At 40.0% G+C, this 20,966-nt stretch overlaps 1 protein-coding gene across 2 annotated transcripts in view; it reads right to left on the bottom strand.

Annotated features, from left to right (window-relative positions):
• Positions 1-16,578: 16,578 nt before the first annotated feature.
• The window catches only part of RTCA (RNA 3'-terminal phosphate cyclase), a 28,119-nt gene continuing 23,731 nt past the window's right edge, over positions 16,579-20,966 (bottom strand). For both annotated transcript variants that reach the window (XM_086391451.1, XM_086391452.1), the window contains 2 exons: positions 19,526-19,630; positions 16,579-16,946 (listed from right to left, as the gene is read on the bottom strand). In XM_086391451.1, coding sequence (XP_086247577.1) covers positions 16,845-16,946; positions 19,526-19,630 — 207 coding nt within the window. In that variant the 3' untranslated portion in view covers positions 16,579-16,844. The remainder of the gene's footprint in view (positions 16,947-19,525; positions 19,631-20,966) is intronic.

Here is a 20,966-nt window from a genome sequence, read left to right as displayed (position 1 = left end):
ATTATATACAGGAGCGGGTCCATCAGGAAAAAAATATAGAAAGGGTAGTAAGACAGGATCAACCTCACTTCCTCATTTTTAAATGGTGCTGCTGCAGTCACAAGGATCCACCTGGAAACACTTTATAGTTTCTTTGTGCTGTTGCTAAACACATCAACCATAGTGACTGCCCCACCCATTGCCCTCCTGAAGGGGCAACCCTGGGCCCCACACTTTACCTCATGAGGAGTCAGCCCTGACTAGAAGACAGTCAACTCTGACTCCCATCCTAGCCTATGATGAATACAAAAGACTTGCTATTTAGCCTAATTCAGCGGCAGAAAACTAAAAACAGGAGAAGTCACTACCATAATTATCTTGCTTCTCCCAACATTTTCCCTTATTAAATTAGAATGGTCAATTCTGAGCTAAACAAAAATCTCTGCTCTTTAATTTTGCTTTCCATTTTTTGGGTAGTTAATACACAAACATGGTTCAGAATTCAAAAAAGACACCCTCCCTCTTGGGCCTAGAGCTTTTTAGTTGCCCAATGAAAGTAACAATATTGTCTGTTTATAGCTAGCCTTCCAGAAATTTTCTATTAATTCATAAAAACTTAAAAGAGTCTCAGAAGCTTTTTCAGTTTCAGGAAACTGAAAAAAACTCATTTTTTCCCTTTAAACTACTGCATTCAACTCACATTCCTAAATTCTATTTCAAAAGACTTGTGAGCTTTGTTGTTCTTTCCCATTTTATCACTACTGCAAAAGTGGCTTTAATTTTCTCCCTGACTCTATTAATCTCCCTTCATCCACATGGCCACCAGAGTAATCTTTACTGTCGTTGTTATTAAATATATTATGAAATATATATATTACAGATATGTACACTATAAATATATTATATATACCAAATGGCATAGATAATACGTGCGTGCTTTTTAGAACATACCACACGCCTACCACCAGCTTGAGTCACAGAATATCAAGAGCACTTTGGAAACCTGCTTTGTGCCTTTTGTTGCCTGTTTGTCTTTCCCTCCCTCTGCCCCAAGGTAATTACTTTTCTGAATACTGAATTCTCCCATTATCTTGGGATTTATTGTACCCCAATAAAGTAAATGAATAGTTTTGCATGGTTTTGTAGTTTTCATAAAGGAATTAGACTGGACGCATGTCTCTGTGACATGTCAGATCTTTGTTTTCATCTCTCAAAGTTCCACAGTCTTAAGATATCTTGAAAGTGAAAGTGAAAGCCGCTGAGTCCTGTCGGACCCTTCGCGATCCCATGGACTATAGAGTCCATGGAACTCTCCTGGCCAGAATACTGGAGTGGGTAGCCATTCCCTTCTCCAGGGGATCTTCCCAACCCAGGGACTGAACCCAGGTCTATCGCATTGCAGGCGGATTCTTTACCAGCTGAGCCACCAGGGAAGCTTAAGATACTGTCTATGTCTCTAATTAGCATTCAATCTTTTCCCTAGCTTTTTGAACATATGGAATATAGTCATATTTTAATGTTGTTATGCATAATTTCATTTATCAGTTCTGAGTGAGTTTCTACTGATTTATTTTTCCTAAAGTTCATATTTTCCCACAACATTGATTGCCTGGTGATTTCTGATTGGATGGCAAACATTGTTTTTTCCCTTGTTAGGAGCTGGATATTTATATATTCTTATAACTAGCCTGGAGATTGGTCTAGGCCATAGTTAAATAAGTAGGAGACAGTTTGGCCCTTTTATATCTGTCTTTCAAGATTGTTGTGTGTATGTGTGCTTAGCCGCTCAGTCATGTCTGACTCTTTGCGACCCCATGGACTGCAATCTGCCAGGCTCCTCTGTCCATGGAATTCTCCAGGCAAGAATACTGGAGGGGATTGCCATGCCCTCCTCCAGGGGATCTGCCCTACCCAGGGATCGAAACCAGGTCTCCTGCATTGCAGGTGGATTCTTTACTGTCTGAGCCACCAGGGAAGCCCTCAATACTGTTAGGTGGGCCCAATTCAGTATTTATTCTAGGGCTAATGATTCCTAACTTCTGAGCCATGTCCTATGAATTATGAGGATTTCTAATTTGGCAGGAGGTGCGGGGGACGAGAATGGGCAGTGGACAGGTACTTTTCATAGCCCCAAGTGAACACCAAGTGTCATTTTCTTGGGTGATTCTTTCAAATCTCAGGTAGTTTCCTCATGTACATGCAGTCTTCAGCAGCTCTCTGCATATTGGAAGGAAACCCTCTGCAGGTCTCTGGACTGCTCCGTGATGCTCACTCTGTCTCTTCTTCAGTACTCTGTCCTGAAAACTCTAGTCATCCAGATTACTCCAAGCTCTCAGTTGGTATCCTCAAATCAGAGGGTTCACCAGGCTAAACCAGGGTCTTCCCTCCCTCTGCCATGGCCTGAAAACTTTCTCTTGGCAGTCATCTGGGGCAATCACAGGGCTCACTGTTTGTTTTTTATCTCTCAAAGAACACTATCCTTCATTGTCTGATGTTTAATATCTTGAAAATTATCGTCCCATATATTTTTTTTTCACTTTTTATGTCATCTCAGGCAGAATAGTAAATTTACTCCATGTTGGATGCAAGTGGAAGCCAGATAAATTTCTTTTTATTATATTACATAACTATCCTCAAATTTAAAAGTTGTAAGTCCCTCGTACATAAAACTCTTATACAACTAAAAAGTTTTTAAATTTTATAAATTAATTATAATCAAATCCAAAAGAGAATCAGTAACATTAAGGTGATTAATGATGTGATTTGAACAAGACATGGTATTAATTGCTCCAGCATAAGTTTGCTTTAGTTTGGCTGTGGTGACTCACTTCTCCCATCAGTTCTCTGTATTTCAACCACTGAAAAATATTCACCTTGTTCACCTTCCACTTTGTTAAGTCTACTCCTGCTCTCTTTGGTTTCTATGCAGTTATATGTGCAACTGTGGATACTGAAATTTCATAACAGTATTTAGTTATAAAACGGGTACCCAGATGGTCATCAATATGCTTAATTTTTAAATAATCACTGAAGTGAGAAAACAAATTCTTTTTATTTTAAATTCTTGTGTAGAACACGCAATTTGATATGCATTGATTCAATGCAAGACAATAAAGCTTCTATCAAGTTGGTAGCCACACTGAAAAGACTGTATTTGAGCCAAGAAAATTCTTCCAAGATAATCTCTACTTTATGTAAGGTGATTGACAATAAGGAGAACCAGGGACTGAAGTAACAATGAGCTAAAAAAATAACCACAAGATAAAGGTGGGGAAACTATGAGAATAACCAAAATACCTGCTAGAAAAAAGCACAGGGTATAAAAGTGAATGTGACAGCAGATCAACTACAAAGGAGGAAAAGAAGAAGAGAAGGAGGAAAAGAAGAGGAAGAATCCAAAGAGTATCACTGATAGAAAACAAACAAACAAGAGAAGAGACAGGGAAAAACAGATTATCTAGGATGTTTATGGCTAATACAGGAGTGACAGAAAGAGCAGCATCTCCAGGGCAGGAAAGGAGAAGCTACACCAGTCAAACTGACAAAGGAAAGTCAGTGCAGCTTTAAGCAAAAGCCAGAGTATAGATCTAAATCACACACAGAATGCAACCAAGTTCTTTCACAAGAGGCAAGGTTGAGTTTTTCAACCCTGCATTGAACCAGCCTCTCTGGAAAAGTAAGTGACTTGCATCCCTCATACAACAAGATTTCAGCAAGACAGCAAAAGAGAACACGATATGGTGCTTCCTTTGCAGAGACTTGAGCTCAGTTTTAAAGTCTTGTTTGTGGTTCTCTATATCTGCTTCTGGTTTCCTGAGTGCTTCCCTGGTTTAACCTATAACTTCTCCACGACCCCGGACTCTCACGAAATTTTTCCCACCAGGGACTTTTCTAAATTGTGCTTCACTCTGGCCTTTTCACTGGTTTTCTTGAACCTAGTGGCTCAGATGGTAAAGAATTTGCCTGCAATGCAGGAGACCCAGGTTTGATCCCTGGGTCAGGATGATCTCCTGGAGAAGGAATGGCTACCCACTCCAGTATCCTCGCCTGGAAAACTCCATGGACAGAAAAACCTGGTGGGCTACAGACCATGGGGTTGCAAAGAGTCAGACATGATTGACAGACTAACACTTTCATTCTGGCCTTTTCATTGGCTTTCTTGAACCTGGTTTACTTTGTTTCTCCTTGATTCAGTGATGCCACCTGCTACCCTCCAGGGTGAGGGAAAGTCCTCCAGGAAACAGAAAGACTCCGATTATGGAAAAGGGAGAAAGAGCCATCAGAGTAATTATACTCCCAGTGGTGAAGTCCCCATAGAGACCCAAGAGATAGGTGGAATGCCAAGATCTGTTTAGTTGTTCGGCAAGTATGCGTATCTAGGCGATCTAATAACTATGTAAACCAACTGAATGTTATCAAGTGCACTTGAAAAGTCTCAACTAAAGAGTGCTCGTGCCTCAGAATCCCCACTACGCAGCAGGGGTCTGTTGTCTGCACGGACCTGGACAATGCATTGGAGTGGACAAGTGGGTGCCAGGAAAATGAGAGAAAATGGGGAAAGGCAGGATTCTGGGCTCCTGGTCTTTGGCTGGAAAATCTTTCCCCTTTGTATTGTCTGGTGGTGACAGAGAGTGGGGAGAAACCTGAGACACATCAGGAATGAAATGAGGTGCCATGCCCTATTTTAGCTCAAAGGCTCCTGAGGAATCCAGCGTCATCCACTCTCCACACACTCCACTTTGGAGGTGGTAACGTCAGGCTCAGTGTGACAGAACTCCAAGTTCTCTTCACTGGACACTCTTTCATGACAGAGAGTCTCCTGAGGGCATTCACCGGATTTGTCTGAACTGTAGCATTTAGGCGGTAGGTCCAAAGATTGCCTGTAATTCAGGAGACCTTATAGCTTCACCATGTAGTCTCATTTCACCTGAAGAAATCACTGCTTTATTCTCCATTATTTTATTTAAGAATATACTAATTATTTAGAAATAAAATTCTGCCTAAGAAAGCAGAAATATTTTAATGGCTTTTATCTCTATATTGTCATTTTTTGTTCTCTGCAAGTATCTGAATGTTTCCACTTAGTTTATAATAAAAATAGGATCCTAGTAAAATATACAAAGAATTTTAAAACTGGAAAGACCATCAGACTCTAGTGCTCTTTATTTTTATAAAAGAACCCTAGTCTAGAATGATTAAATATTTCAATAGAAGTCATACCCTGTAAAAGCTCAAAAATAGTATTCCTGTGAAAAATCCAAGGCTCTAAGGACTTAGTTAATTCACCTAAAATCAAAAACTAACAAATGATGACGCTCATACTCAAATTCAGATGTCTCCACTGGCTTTGGAGACAGCTGTGCCATGGCTGTGAAAGAGCAATTGGACACCAGTACCCGTTATGCTGTGCAGCCTTTCTCATGCAGACAGAGAACTATTTTGCATACCTAGATTGGTAATGTGAGTGCAATGACATGCCACATGTTGAATCAATGCTAAGCAAAGGCAAAAAGGATCTGGGGTTGTCTACTTGCATTTCTGGAATCTGATCTTACTGTAAACAGAATAACAACTTGCACCTGTTAACTCCCCCACAGTCATTTAATTCTTTCTAGCTATTCCTCAGCCCTGGAGCTTCCTGGAGCAGTGTTTCTTTAAGGACATTATGTGGACCACCTCAATAAGGGTCATGAGCTTGAGCTCCTTTTTAAAATATACAGATTCCTCTGTCCCACCCAGAATGACCCAGTATTTCTAGGATGGAGGGGTAGGTTGGGAGTTGTCATCTTTATAAGTTTCCCTGGAGGCTTATGTACATTGAAATTTGAGTCACTGAGATAATACAGAAATGTCACTGACTGAGACTGTAACAGTTGGCCTGAAAATAATAGAACTGAAATCACGATTAGAATACAGTTGCCTCCGGGAAAATCCTTCCTTAGTTACAAACCTGAACTTTTTCCAGAGTGCAGTTTAAAAACTACCTTGAATTGCCTTCAGAATCTACTTTATGGATTATTGCAGATACACAATAATCTGGAAAATACTGAAAAGTGGAAAGAATCAGCAATTCCCACTAGAGAGCTACTTTTAATATTTTATCTTCTCTTTTTCTTTTCTTCAAGAATGCAGGCTTTTTGTAACTTTGAGGATGACTTAAAAACGAACTCTTTAGTCAAAAACAAGATAGTCACACTGGCAGAACTGATAGGGTCAGAGTAAAGGGACAAAGTAGGTGATTAAATAGTTAATCCCACTAGCGGCCTGTAAGTAGAAAAAATATGGGAGACCCCTTTAAGTTAATGACTACTCAAGAAAGCAGGTTTGCTTAACCACAAAATCAGGCACGCTTGCTTAGCAACAAAATCACACAACAGCAGCACAGGACACGCCCTAAAACAATAAAACAAGAGTGGCATGAGACCTACATCCCGCCCAGTGAGCTCAGGAGTTAATGATCCCTAGAACATGCTTTCTGCACACATAAAAACAGTAATCTGTGGACCTAGCTTGACCATGTAGAGACAAGAAAACTCCCCTGCTCAACCTGGAGGAGGAACTGATGATGGAAGCATGATGTCTGCCCAAGAGAGATAAAAGTTCTCCCCCTCCCCACTTTTTCTTTGCTTATACAACTGTAGCCAGGTTAAGTTCTCAGGGCGTGGCATTTCTCACCTGCCCGCTTTGTAAAGCTCACAAAAGTTCTGTTCTAATAAATCACTTCTCATCTATCATTTTACCTCTTACTGAATTCTTTTCTGCACTGAGACATAAAGAACTGTGATACTGAAGCTCTTCAGAGGCCCGGGAAACACCAGTTTTCAGAACCATGTGGTCAGGGATGATAAATCTATATCCTGACTGACTTCTTTCCAGGGAGGACAAACTGCTGCCCCCTGCATTATGATCAACCTGTCATGAAGCTGTCATCAGCCTATCTTCTGATCTTTCTTAGAGAAAAGCACGGTGTCAAGGGCCCAGCATCAGTCTCTGCTGTTGGCAGGTTATGCACTCAGCCAGACCAGCCTTGATGGGGTTAAGCCCACGTTGCTGGGCCCACCCATAACCTTTGCTCCCACCACTGTGGCTGGTGAGCAAGCACTAAAGTAACTGCAGAAAGAGGCTGACATTCAGAGTGAGTCATTTTGTCCACCTTTTTATTTAAAGTCTCTGCTACATGGATGCCATTTGCTGAGTAATGCGCGACATAAAACTTTTTCACACTCTGTATTCATTCTGAAAGTTTCATCCACATAACTCTTTCCCCATCTTCTTTGTCAGCAATCTGCCAAAACTTTTTTCTGGGTCCCCACCATGTGAACAACTGCCAGTCACCATCCATGAATCGGTCTATCTACACTTGTGACCTTCTCTCAACCCAGACACAAACATATTGCTCAAAGTTCTATCCACTGAGAGTGAGAGGATTTTCCATTACAGTTGTCTTGCAGGGCCACCTCGGAATGGGTTTACAATGCTGCAGCCATCTGCCGCCAGTTGACAGCAACACATTGTGAAAACCATGTATAAACTAGGCCTTAGGCTTTTTTTTCTTCTTCAGTCAAATGATTCTGTCTTCAGGAGCTGCTAGGACTTCATCTTATTTATACCATTTCCACTTGATGGTGGATTGCTGATGCCTTCAACCAACCTTGTATCTTCAGTTCAGTTAAGTTCAGTCGCTCAGTTGTGTCCGACTCTTTGCGATCCCATAAATTGCAGCACGCCAGGCCTCCTTGTCTATCACCATCTCCCGGAGTTCACTCAAACTCACGTCCATCGAGTTGGTGATGCCATCCAGCCATCTCATCCTCCGTTGTTCCCTTTTCCTCCTGCCCCCAATCCCTCCCAGCATCAGAGTCTTTTCCAATGAGTTAACTCTTCACATGAGGTGGCCAAAGTACTGGAGTTTCAGCTTTAGTATCATTCCTTCCAAAGACACCCAGGGCTGATCTTCAGAATGGACTGGTTGGATCTCCTTGCAGTCCAAGGGACTCTCAGGAGTCTTCTCCACCACCACAGTTCAAAAGCATCAATTCTTTGGCGCTCAGCTTTCTTCACAGTCCAACTCTCACATCCATACATGACCACTGGAAAAACCATAGCCTTGACTAGACAGATCTTTGTTGGCAAAGTAATGTCTCTGCTTTTCAATATGCTATCTAGGTTGGTCATAACTTTCCTTCCAAGGAGTAAGCGTCTTTTTCATGGCTGCAGTCACCATCTGCAGTGATTTTGGAGCCCCCCAAAATAAAGTCTGTCACTGTTTCCCCATCTATTTCCCATGAAGTGATGGGACCAGATGCCATGATCTTCATTTTCTGAATGTTGAGCTTTAAGCCAACTTTTTCACTCTCCACTTTCACTTTCATCAAGAGGCTTTTGAGTTCCTCTTCACTTTCTGCCATAAGGGTGGTGTCATCTGCATATCTGAGGTTATTGATATTTCTCCCGGCAATCTTGATTCCAGCTTGTGCTTCTTCCAGCCCAGCGTTTCTCATGATGTACTCTGCATAGAAGTTAAATAAGCAGGGTGACAATATACAGCCTTGATGTACTCCTTTTCCTATTTGGAACCAGTCTGTTGTTCCATGTCCAGTTCTAACTGTTGCTTCCTGATCTGCATATAGGTTTCTCAAGAGGCAGGTCAGGTGGTCTGGTATTCCCATCTCTTTCAGAATTTTCCACAGTTTACTGTGATCCACACAGTCAAAGTCTTTGGCATAGTCAATAAAGCAGAAATAGATGTTTTTCTGGAACTCTCTTGCTTTTTCCATGATCCAGTGGATGTTGGCAAATTGATCTCTTGGTGGATAAGAAAACATCTAGTTCATCATTGGAAGTTCAGGTCATAAGGTCTCTTAGACATCCAGATCAGAAGCTCAGTCTCTACCAGGATCCAGTAGCAAACCAAGATCTGTTTCTGAAAAGAACAGTTATCTATTCCAAAACCCCAGTGCTCTGTGCTTTTGCTAGTATGACTGTTGTAGTCAGTCTCTAAAATTGTTCCCAATGATCCTCACCTCCTATTACTTATGCCCTTAATCCCATCCCCTTGGGTATGAGCTAGAATGCATGCATGCATGCTTGGTCGCTTCAGTCATGTTCAACTCTTTGCAACCTCATGGACTGTAGCCCACCAGGCTCCTCTGTCCTTTGGATTCTCCAGGCAAGAATACTGGAGTGGGTTGCCATTCCCTTCTCCAGGGGATCTTCCCTACCCAGGGACTGAACCTGGGTCTCCTACATTTCCTGCATTGGCAGATGGATTCTTTACTCCTGAGCCACTGGGGAAGCCCATGAGCTAGACTAGTGGCTTGCTAATTAATATGCATAAGTGATTGGGATATCATGGTGAGATCAGGTTATAAAAAGACTGTGGCTTCCATTTTTAGGCCAATGCCTATCTCTTTCTACTCACACTAGAGAAACCAAGCAAGCTGTCTTGCTGTGAGAAGCCCTATGGAAAGGCCCACAGTTTATCAGCCTAGAAGGAACGGAATGAAGCGTGTTAATAACTACGAGTGAAGCTGGAAGTGGATCCTTCAACTCTAGTCAAGTCTTAAAATGACTGTTGCTTTACCCAGTACCTTGGCTTGATTGTAACTTCAGGAAATGCTATGAGTCCGGCTTCCCAGGTGGCTCAGTGGTGAAGTGCAGGAGACTCAGGAGAGGCGAGTTCAATTCCTGGGTTGGGAAGATCCCCTGGAGGAGGAAATGGCAACCTACTCCAGTATTCTGCCTGGAAAATCCCATAGACAGGAGCCTGGCAGGCTACACTCCATGGGGGTCACAAAGTCAGACATGACTGGGCATGCATGCACAGAATCACCAACTAAGCTGGTCCTGTACTCCTGACCAACAGGAATTGTGAAAAATAAGTATTTGTTGTTTTAAGCTGCAATTTTTTGAAGCAACCTACTATGTCATAACCGGAGAAAGCAATGGCACCCCAGTCCAGTACTCTTGCCTGGAAAATCCCATGGACGGAGGAGCCTGGTGGACTGCCGTCTATGGGGTGGCACAGTGTCAGACACGACTGAAGCGACTTAGCAGCAGCAGCAGCAGCAGCTATGTCATAACAGACAGATATAATGATTATCTATGGGTTGTTCTAAACAATATTGCTTCTGAACAAGGAACTCATTTCTTAGCTAAAAAAGTGTGCCAATGAGCTCATGCCCACTGAGTTTACTGATTCTGTCAGGTTAAGACACCCTCAGAAGTAGCAGAACTGATAAAGGAGCCCAGTGAATAATCAGTCAGAACACCTGAAAAAAAAAAAAAACACCTGTTGGGGAACAACGCAATGAAAGATTAGGGCTCTATTCTGTAGGATGTGGGCTATTCTTGGGATCTGAAACTAATATAGGGTACTGTTTTCTTCCATAGCGAGAATACATTAAATAAGGAGTAGATCTGGGAGAGCATCCTCCACTACAATAGTTCATTACAACCCCCCAAACTTTTGTTTTCTATCTTTGCAAGTTTGATTGTTCTTGGTTTTAGAGGCTTTAATTTAAGGCAGCATGCTCCCATCAGAGATCACGACAATAGTTCCAGTGAACTGGAAGATAAGACTTCCACTGGCTAAGTTGAAATTCTCATGCTACTGAAATAACAAAGAAGAGATCATTGTTTTTCCTGGGGCAATTGCTCCCAACCACTAAGGGTAAACCAAGTGTCTGCTATAGGACTCTGTCTGGAGCCCAAGGCATTCTTTGAGTTCTCTCAAACGTGGCTGTACAAGTTAAGGCAAAACTATAGCAACATATTAAAGATAGACCACTAAGAACACATTTAGGGTACTGACACATGTTCCAATGTCTTTAAATTATATTGTGCAATGATATGAAAATACAGAAAAATATGTGGATTTACCTCCTGAAATAACGTTATATTAGAATACTCTTTATATAGTAGGAATAAAGCATTATTTTATTTGTCCATATTAAAAAAAAAAAACAAAAAAAAACACAGACCACTAACATTCAGATCCTTTGGGAGTAAAGATTTGGATTGCCTCCACCATGAAAAGAACCCTGACTGACTGTGGTGGCAGTTGAGGGCAAAGGAAACATAGATTTTAGGGCAGATAATGAGCGCACATGACTGCAGCGGCTATGCAAATCTCCCTTTCTTATGTATACAATGATATATATTTACTTATTTTTTCCTTCCCATTTATTTTTTCCTTCCCTATTGTCCCTCTTTATTTTCTGTAAGGGCTTTTATTGGTGATTAACTTTCCAATTTAATCTGCATGTTACAGAGTATTTACTTAGTTGGGATTGAGTAGAATAGCTTTTGAACTGTGGTGTTGGAGAAGACTCTTGAGAGTCCCTTAGACTGCAAGGAGATCCAACCGGTCCATACTAAAGGAAATCAGTCCTGAATATTCATTGAAAGGACTGATGCTGAAGCTGAAACTTCAATACTTTGGCCACCTGATGTGAAGAACCGACTCACTGGAAAAGACCCTGATGCTGGGAAAAGATTGAAGGCAGAAGAAGGTGGGGAAGAGGATGAGATGGTTGGATGGCATCACCGACATGATGGACGTGAGTTTGAGTAGGCTCCGGGAGTTGGTGATGGACAGGGAAGCCTGGCGTGCTGCAGTCCATGGGGTCAGAGAGTCAGACATGACTGAGCGACTGAACTGACTGATTGAACTGAGTAGCATAGATAGTAACATCATCCAGAAATAGTTACGGTGACTACTGGGACTTTAGGTGTCTTTCTTTTTAAAATTTAATTATTTTTAGCTATTCTGGGTCTTTGGTGCTATGCAAGCTTTCTCTAGTTGCGGCAAATGGGGACTTCTCGCTATTTGAGGTGCACAGGCCTCTCACTGCGTGGCTTCTCCTGATGCGTAGCACAGGCTCTAGAGCGCGAGAGCTTCAGTAGCTGCAGTTCCCGGGTTGTGTAGGGCACAGACTCAATAGTTGTGCAGCACAGGCTTAGTTGGGGTTCCCAGGTGGCACTCACTAGTGGTAAAGAACCCATCTGCCAATGCAGGGGACACAGGTTCGATCCCTGGCTTGAGAAGATCCTCTAGAGGAAGGCATGGCAACGGACAGAGGAGCCTGGTGGGTTACAGCCCACAGAGTCACAAAGAATCGGACATGACTGAAGCGACTTAGCTCGCAGGCATAGGCTTAGTTGCTCCATGGCATGTAGCATCTTCCCCAAACAGGGATCAAATCCAATGTCTCCTGCATTAGCAGGCAGATTCTTCGTCACTGAGCCATTAGGGAAGCGCTTTAGGTTTCTTTGAAGGAGAGGATGGAAATAGCTTTGTAAAAAAGACAGCAGCATCTTGTTAAGCAAAACCAAAGGACATCATTGTTGTAAAACACAAACACGAAAATAGATACTAAATGACAAAAAAAATAGATTCTGCTAGCTATTCACTCTCAGCTCCAAGCACTCCATTCAAGACTCTGCTAATGATGTTTGGGTGTATGTACTAAAATTTCCCGATGTCTTGCCAACCAGTTTCTGGTTAGATTCCGCAGAACAGAAGCCTACAGTGGAGCTTGGAAAGAGGAAGAAGGACTCTTACTGCTTTCAGTTCTTGTCAGGCTTGCTCCAGCAGCAGCAGCAGCTGCTGCTGCCACTGCCAACTATGACTCGAGCTTTTTTCAGCTGGCCCTGCCACATACCCTGCTGTGCTCCCTTGGCACTAAGAACATTCGATCCACTGTGCTTCCTCACCGGCTGTACCATGCCACCTGAACCATCTAAGCACGTGTCGGGTTACATCCCCTTCCTTTAAAAGTCTGAGTACCAACCATAATGCTTCTGAGGTCTGAAAATCAGCTGAAATGTACTCCTTCTTGAGAAATGATCAGCAGTTCCAGAGAGCCTCTCCTTCAAAGCTGTGCTGCTAAGTTGCTTCAGTTGTGTCCAACTCTGTGCAACCATATGGACTAGAGCCCACCAGGCTCTTCCATTCATAGGATTCTCCAGGCAAGAGTACTGGAGTGGCTTGCAAATTAGTATTAGGGAGTCTTCAAAGAAATAGAACCAATACAAGAAAGATAAACAGAAAGACATATACATACAGAGAAAGTGAAAGTGAAGTCGCTCAGTCATGTCCAACTCTTTGAGACCCCATGGACTGCAGCCTACCAGGCTCCTCCATCCATGGGATTTTGCAGGCAGGCAAGAGTACTGGAGTGGGGTGCCATTGCCTTCTCCTACATATATAGAGAGAGACTTAACAGATATTGGCTCATGTGATCATGGAGCCTGAGAGGCCCCATATCTGCAAACTGGGGACCCAGGAAGGCCAGAAGTGTTCAAAGGCCAGAGAGCCAGTGGTATAGGTTTCGGTCTGTCCGAAGGCCTAAGCATCACGAGCATAAAGAGCAGGGAAACAGTGATGTCCCAGCTCCAGCAATCAGGGAAAGGGCAAACTCAACCTTCCCCTACCTTTCTGTTCCCTTCAGGCCCCCAATGGATGATATGAAGCACATCTACATTAGGGAAGGCAATCTGCCTTACTCAGTTCACCAATTCAAATGTTAATCGCTTCTGGAAACCCTCTCACAGACACACCAAAAATACTGTTTAAACAGATGTGGGATTCAAGATTTCTCATCCTAAGTTTCAACAGTTCTAGCAAAGAACTTAATCAATGTTATACATATTGTCGTTTTAAAATAAAACTATTCCATCACTCCAAATTTATCCATTAGACTCTAAAACTCATAGCTGTTTAATATCCACCATCTCCATTTTCAAAATACATTCCGCCTCACCCACAATTTATGCTTAAAAGTTCACAGTCACATTTCTCTAGAATAAAAATATGTATGTTAATTTGTACTTTAAAATTTTCAATGTACACAATTCAAATTTTTAAAAATTTCTTCCGGCTTGATTAATTATAATTAGCACCATTATACAATGGAGTATAAAAATATATGTTTTGATATACTACTAAATATAAAAGTAAAATTTATGGAAATATCTATTAATGAGATTTATGTTCCTTTAAAACAAAATAAGATCATATATCTGTGGACAATGTCAATTATTGGGATGAGATGGAGCTCAATGGAAATCAATAACAAAAATATTATCAAGTGTGGGGCTTAAAAATATATATTAATACTCATGTATATCATTAATAATATAGATTATTGATATTATTATATTATTAATATAGGTAATTAATAATATTATTGTTAATAATATAGATTATAGAAGCTACAACACACTTCACATGGTAGGGATGAATAGACAGCAGAGACGTAACTTATAATTCTTAATAAGCAGTAATCTCCCAAAGTTTAAAAGAAATAAAATTTAAATTTTCTAGTAGCCTTTTGGCAAAGATATTGAAAATATTTCTCCTGATAGTCAGACTGTTTCAAATTGTCCCTTTATTTAGTGCCTTTGAAATTTTCTTTTATTCCAAGGGAATGCACTATAGTAAAATTAAGTTGGATAAAAAGTTACCTTATTTTTTGTAAAGAGGAAAAATGGAGGCTGTGAAAGAGAAGCTAAAAAGGAGAAATTGGCCTCAGAGCGCGGCGGAGGCCGAGCTGAGCCGGCTGGGCAACGCGGGACAGAGGCCGGGCCGGCAGCCGCGTATAAAAAATAAATAAATAAATAAATAAAAAGGAGAAATTGCAAAGTACTACTTTGACCACAGGCAACTCTATTTTAGAAAAAAATACATAATTAGAGAAATTCAGAAATATATCCTCTAAAAACTAATGACATCTGCAAACTTGAAATTCATGGGAAGGCTTTATGAAACTCAAGTGGTAACAATACCCCTGTTTGAAAGTCACTAGTCAAAGAATATTTTTAAAGACCATTGCACATATAGGGTACAATCAACATTAGTCCTTGTATTAGGTGGTTATTAAAAAAAATGAGAAGCATACTGAAATACAATTTTAGATATAGGAGTAGAAACAGAAATATAGTTTTTTGGGGGGAGAATAAATATCTGCTTCTTCTAATAAAAATTTCTTTGCAGTAGTCCCACGTTTATTGTACCCAAGTTTTGACTTAACAGTCAAAGCTAAGATTAATCATAAATTCATCATGTACAAAGCTGACCTTAAATCTCTTGCTCCAAAATTCCCAGTCTTTGCACTCCAACCTACCTCTGTAACACTGCTGCCCAGCTTGTCAGAAGTATCATCACTAGTCTTAAGACCCCAAATTTATCACAATCCCTCCAACAACTGTACTATCAGCATAGTTTTACTCCAAAATAGGGAAACAGGGCTTCCCCGGTGGCTCAGTGGTAAAGAAATTGCCTGCCAAAGCAGGAGACACAGGTTTGATCCCTGATCCAGGAAGATCCCTTGCACCACAACTATGAGCCTGTGCCTTAGAGCCCAGGAGCTGCAGCTAGTGAGCCCAGGTGCTGCGACTACTGAAGCCTGCGCGCACCCTGGAGTCTGTGCTAGTGAGCCCACGTGCTGCAACTACTGAAGCCTGCGCGCACCCTGGAGTCTGTGCTAGTGAGCCCACGTGCTGCGACTACTGAAGCCTGCGCGCACCCTGGAGTCTGTGCTAGTGAGCCCACGTGCTGCGACTACTGAAGCCTGCGCGCACCCTGGAGTCTGTGCTAGTGAGCCCACGTGCTGCGACTACTGAAGCCTGCGCGCACCCTGGAGTCTGTGCTCTGCAACGAGGGAAGCCACTGCAATGAGAAGACGAGCACTGCAACCAGAGGGCAGCCACCACTTGCTGCAACTACAGAAAAGACCACATAGCAACGGAGACCCAGCACAGCCAAAAATAAATAAATAATTAAAAAAAAAAAAAGAGACATTTATGTCTTGTTATAAAAATGAACTTATAAAATTTACTTCCTTAAGTACAAAGAGGAAGCAATACTATCATCAGCATCTTTAAAACAAATTGAACCCAACTGTCTAAAGCCACAGAAATCACTGACAAGAATTACAATTATGTACACGGAGCAAATTTTTAAATTATGTTTTTTTATACAGACTAATTCTCCACTTTCTGAATGTTTTATAATATAAACCTCTGTATCTATATCTTGGACTGTTTTAATCATTTAGTGGATAAATTTCAAGAAAGAACTAAGTCTGAATGAATTCATCACTATATTACAGTACAGCATATTTAACTATTACATAAAACTAGTTTCATTTGAGTCACAACCTCAATTGCCTACAGGGACCAGGAAGTAATCTAAATGTGGAACAGGTTAGGTGTAAGATAACAGGGAGTAATGAAAAGCATTCTGTAATAAAGACACTCAATTATTTTTAATACTATAAGCCAAACAAAAAAAATACCTGGAATTGATATGACCAAATTTACAAGGGATAGAATTTTGCAATTCTCATTGTTTAGCTTTCACAACATATTCAACAGATTCAAAGCCAATATTTACCTAGTACCCAAATACATATAATGAGAAGATACATATAATGAGACAATGCTTATGAAATGTTACTGTTGACACAGCAAGTACATGTGTATAAGTTGTCTCATTAAATTTTATGAGACCCCAGCAATGCCTAGAATTATATACAAATTCAGATCAAACCTATATCCCTAACTTATTACATTATATCAAAAAGAAAAACACACTTTAGATGAAAAGAATATTTTATTGCAATACTTTAATACCGAAATCAACTATTATACATATCCACCAACTTATTCACTGTCTCTATCCCAGAAGATAGTCAAAATGAGATTAATTGGATGAAGCATTCTCAGCAAATCTAGAACATTCTATACTTCAATTAAAGTTAGGTCCTTTAATAAATTACATCTTATTCCATTGTTCTATAATATTTATGAAATGATTAGTGCAATAACATCATTGAAGTATCATTTAAAAGGCAAACACCCTATAGATTTGGATTTGTCATCCCGATTCCTTGGCATTCAATAATGTAAGTGTCTTTAGAGGCATCTTCTTCATCTTCTGATTTCTTCACAGTAAATTTAGCCTGAAACCAGAAGAGCATTTAGTCTATAAGTAATATGAAGAGGGACACAGGGGAGAGCCCATAACACCTGCTTTAACAGGTAGGCAGTTAATACCAAACTCATTTTATTGAAGAAGCTAGAGATAGAAAGATTAAATGACTCATGAGAAATTCAATAGCCTACATATGAAATACTTTATTCCAGAGGCATGGTCCTTATTCAGAGGTATACGAGTCTGTGGAGTTTTGCCAGAATATATGTAACCTGGATCCCATTTCTTACCCACTGAATCAGAACTCCTCAGAAGTGCAGCTTTAAGTAAATATCAATTTTTAAATCTCAACACCTACTTTCTAAGTTTTTTCTAAAACATGGGACTGAAGCATTTAAACTTCTTTTATCTTGTCAAATATCAAATTACCCTTTAATTTCTCTCAAATTTTCTTGCCAATTTAATTCCCTAAATACAGTATTTAAAATATCTAGTTCAGAGGAGACAGGTGGAGAGAGTTGACAATTAACATCTTCCCTCATCATTACTGGGTTTGACACTGTACTTTTTACTTGTTAACTAATTCAAGTTTAGCTTTGAAACACCTGATCTCTATCATGATATTGTGGAAACATGATTTTTTTTTTAAAGCAAATATATTCATTCTAAGAAAATTGAATTAAAATCAAAATAACGGAGGAGGCTGACTGAATCTGTGACAGAGGGATTTGAAGTATGCATAAAACCTTAGGATTCTCTGAAATACAATTTGAAAACTACTTCTCCAAGGTCCTGTTGAACTGCAATATTTAAAAATGATTCCAGTTTTAGGATTAGATTGTATGGACACTGAAATTTATTGTTGTATGAATAAACAATGAACCTGAATTATGAGCTAGATAGACTAGTCATATGTATACACATTTTTTTTCGAATTATAAGCAGTATATAAATATGAAAAAAGGTAACAATTATGGAAATAATTTCTAGCCTACATATAAAGTTGGAAGGAGCCATAAGGGACACAGTCTCTGACCTTCCTGGTGAATTACCTGCACTGAGACACAGAATGATGAAGCAGCTTGCCCCAGGTCACTGCGTTAAAACACAACAATGCTGAACGAGAAACCAGAGCAAAAAAATCCAGTTCATGGCACTTTCCACTGTGCATTCAGTTCAAATAACATATGAGTGTCTACTATGTGCAAAGTACTGTAGAAAAAATGAATATACCCTGTCTCTGCTATCAAGATCACAGTCTACACGGGGAGACAGACTAATAGTAGTTACAAAATAAAGCATAAGTAGAATTAATAAAAAATACAGTTAACTATCTTTTGAATCAAATATAATTTGCTTTTGCCTCCTATTGGGCCTTTTCCCACAATTTAATCAAAACCTACCTATCCTGTCTAATAACAAAAAAGGTACATATTAAGATTCATACAAATAAAATGTGAAGAGTAGGGTAACAGTGGTTTTGTGCTTGGTACACCTCTGTTATGCTTCATTTCTTATTACTATGTACATTATTTTTGTAACCTTTTAAAATGCTTAAGGTCAACACGTTCCTTCATAAAATTCTGAGTTATAAATTTTATATTACTTTATCAACTTATAAAGACTGTAGCAAAATAGAAATATGCCACACATCACTGAAAAATGAATGAAATGATGCTGTATGCGTTAGCTGTTAAAAAAAAGGAATAGAGAAGAGAAATAATTTTAAGAGGAGGAAAATACCTAAATGTCAACAGTGGTCTTACTGGCAAAGGGCAGTGAGGGACAGGAGTTTTCCTCTATTTTCTAAACTTTCTATAAAGAAGTTAGTTTCAGATGAAATACACACGTCATTTGTTTCAAGAATCCTGTTAAACAAGGTATGAATACGAGATTATTCATGTTAAATTCTTTTTCACTAAAAATTATACATCTAGGGAATTCCCTGGCAGTCCAGTGGTTAGGACTTGGCGCTTTCACTGCTAAAGCCCAGGCTAGATGCCTGGTCAGGGAACTAAGATTCTGCAAACCACACTGTGTGGCCAAACTTGAAAATGCATTAACATATATACACAGCTACTCTTCTGAAGTTGAAAGGACTGGTGAAACGTTAGAATCTCAGCAAATATTCTATTCTACCAAAATAAAATCACAAGGAAATAAAATATATACATTTTTTATATAATAATTTAAGTTTAGCCAACTACAAATCCCTTGTGATTTGATCTTATAGTTCCCATTAAAATGCCTTCACTTACTGTAAGGCAGTACCTACCACATATGAGCTTTGATGGATGCTCTCCCAGGTTCTGAGCTCAGAGCTCAGTCCTGCCCCTAAGAAAGTATTTGGTCTTCAGCAATTAATTTAATCCCTCTGCCTCACATGACTCATAAATAAAATGAGATTAATAATAAATAGCCACCCACAATGGTCATGCAGAGTAAGATGATTCAGCTTTACTGCTGAGTGAGTTCAGTATCTGTCACACAGAAAGTATTCACTGAATGATAGCAATTACAATTACTACTGAAGTTTTCTGTTTATTAAAATTTGACTCCAAACTGGCCATAATAAAGATCAATCACTCTTTCTGATGGAATACTCACCTTTGCTAGTTGCTCAGCAAAATGTATAGCTGTTTGGGTGTGGAGTGTAACTGGTCCTGTTTTTATTCTGGAAATTCCACTGGCTAATGCCATAAAAATGATCAGCTATTAAAAAGAAAAACACAAAGAAGGAAACTCTCACACATTTACTTATACTTGGAGTTAAAAGTCTACTGCTTTCCATACGAAAATAATACTAGATATCAAAATAGCTAAAAAATTGTTTATTTTTTAATTGGAGGATAACTGCCTTACAATAGTGCTGGTTCCTGCCATGCATCAACATGAATCAGCCGTAGGTATACACACATCCTCTTTCTTGAATCTCCCTCCCACCTCCCACCCAATCCCATCCCTCTAGGTTGTCACACAGCACGAGGTTTGAGCTCCCTGAGTCACACAGCAAACTCCCCCGGCTATTCATTTTACACGTGGTAAAGTGTGTTTCAATGCTACTCTCCCAATTCGTCCCACTGTCTCCTTCCCAACTGTGTCTGTAAATCTGTTCTCTGTGTCTGTGTCTCCACTGCTGCCCTGCAAATAGGTTCATCAGTACCAGCCTTCTAGATTCCATATATATGCATTAATATACAATATTTGTTTTTCTCTTTCTGACTTACTTCACTCCGTAACAGGCTCCAGGTTCATCCTCCTCATTAGAACAGACTCAAATGCATTCCTTTTCCTGGCTGAGTAATATTTCAGTGCTGTCCGTGCGTGTGTTTGTGTGTGTGTGTACACACACCACACTTTCTTTATCCATTCATCTGTCGATGAACATCTAAGTTGCTTCCATGTCCTAGCTACTGTAAATAGTGCTGCCATGAACACTGGGGTATATGTGTCTTTTTTAATTATGGTTTTCTCAGGGTATATGCCCAGTAGTGGGATTGCTGGGTCATACATGGCTCTAAGTGATAAAGAACCTGCCTGATAATGCAAGAGACGTAGGTTCGATCCCTGCATCAAGGAGATCCCTTGGAGGAGGACACAGCAACCCATTCCAGTATCTTTGCCTGAAGAATCCCATAGACAGAGGAGCTGGAGGGGGCTACAGTCCATAGGGTCACACAGAGCTGGACATGAGTGAAGTGACTTAGCACACATGCACATTACCACTTCACACTATAACTATTCCTAGCTTAAAAAAGAATTTCCATTTCTTTAGGTTTACAAAAATCCTAAGATGACAGAAAACCAGTGTCACCAAAAGTCTGAACAGCACAAAATGCTTAGTAAGTTTATAAACTTAATGTTTAAGAATACAGAGTTGAAAATTAATACATTTTATCAGACCACCTGTCCCTGCAAGCTAGTATATATAAACTGACAAGTTTCTTTACAAGTTCTAAAATCACAACATTTTAACAGGTAAACAAATACACTAATACAGAATTACTAGACTGTAGAAGAGTAAGAAGGAAGAGACTAGAAATAAGAA

This window comes from Bos grunniens, chromosome 3 (assembly GCF_055505025.1).
Source record: "Bos grunniens cultivar Pamir isolate PY7600 chromosome 3, Bosgru_T2T1.0, whole genome shotgun sequence".
Lineage (NCBI taxonomy): Eukaryota > Metazoa > Chordata > Mammalia > Artiodactyla > Bovidae > Bos > Bos grunniens.
The sequence above is the reverse complement of the archived record's forward strand: the minus strand, read 5'-3'. Positions and strand labels throughout refer to the sequence as shown.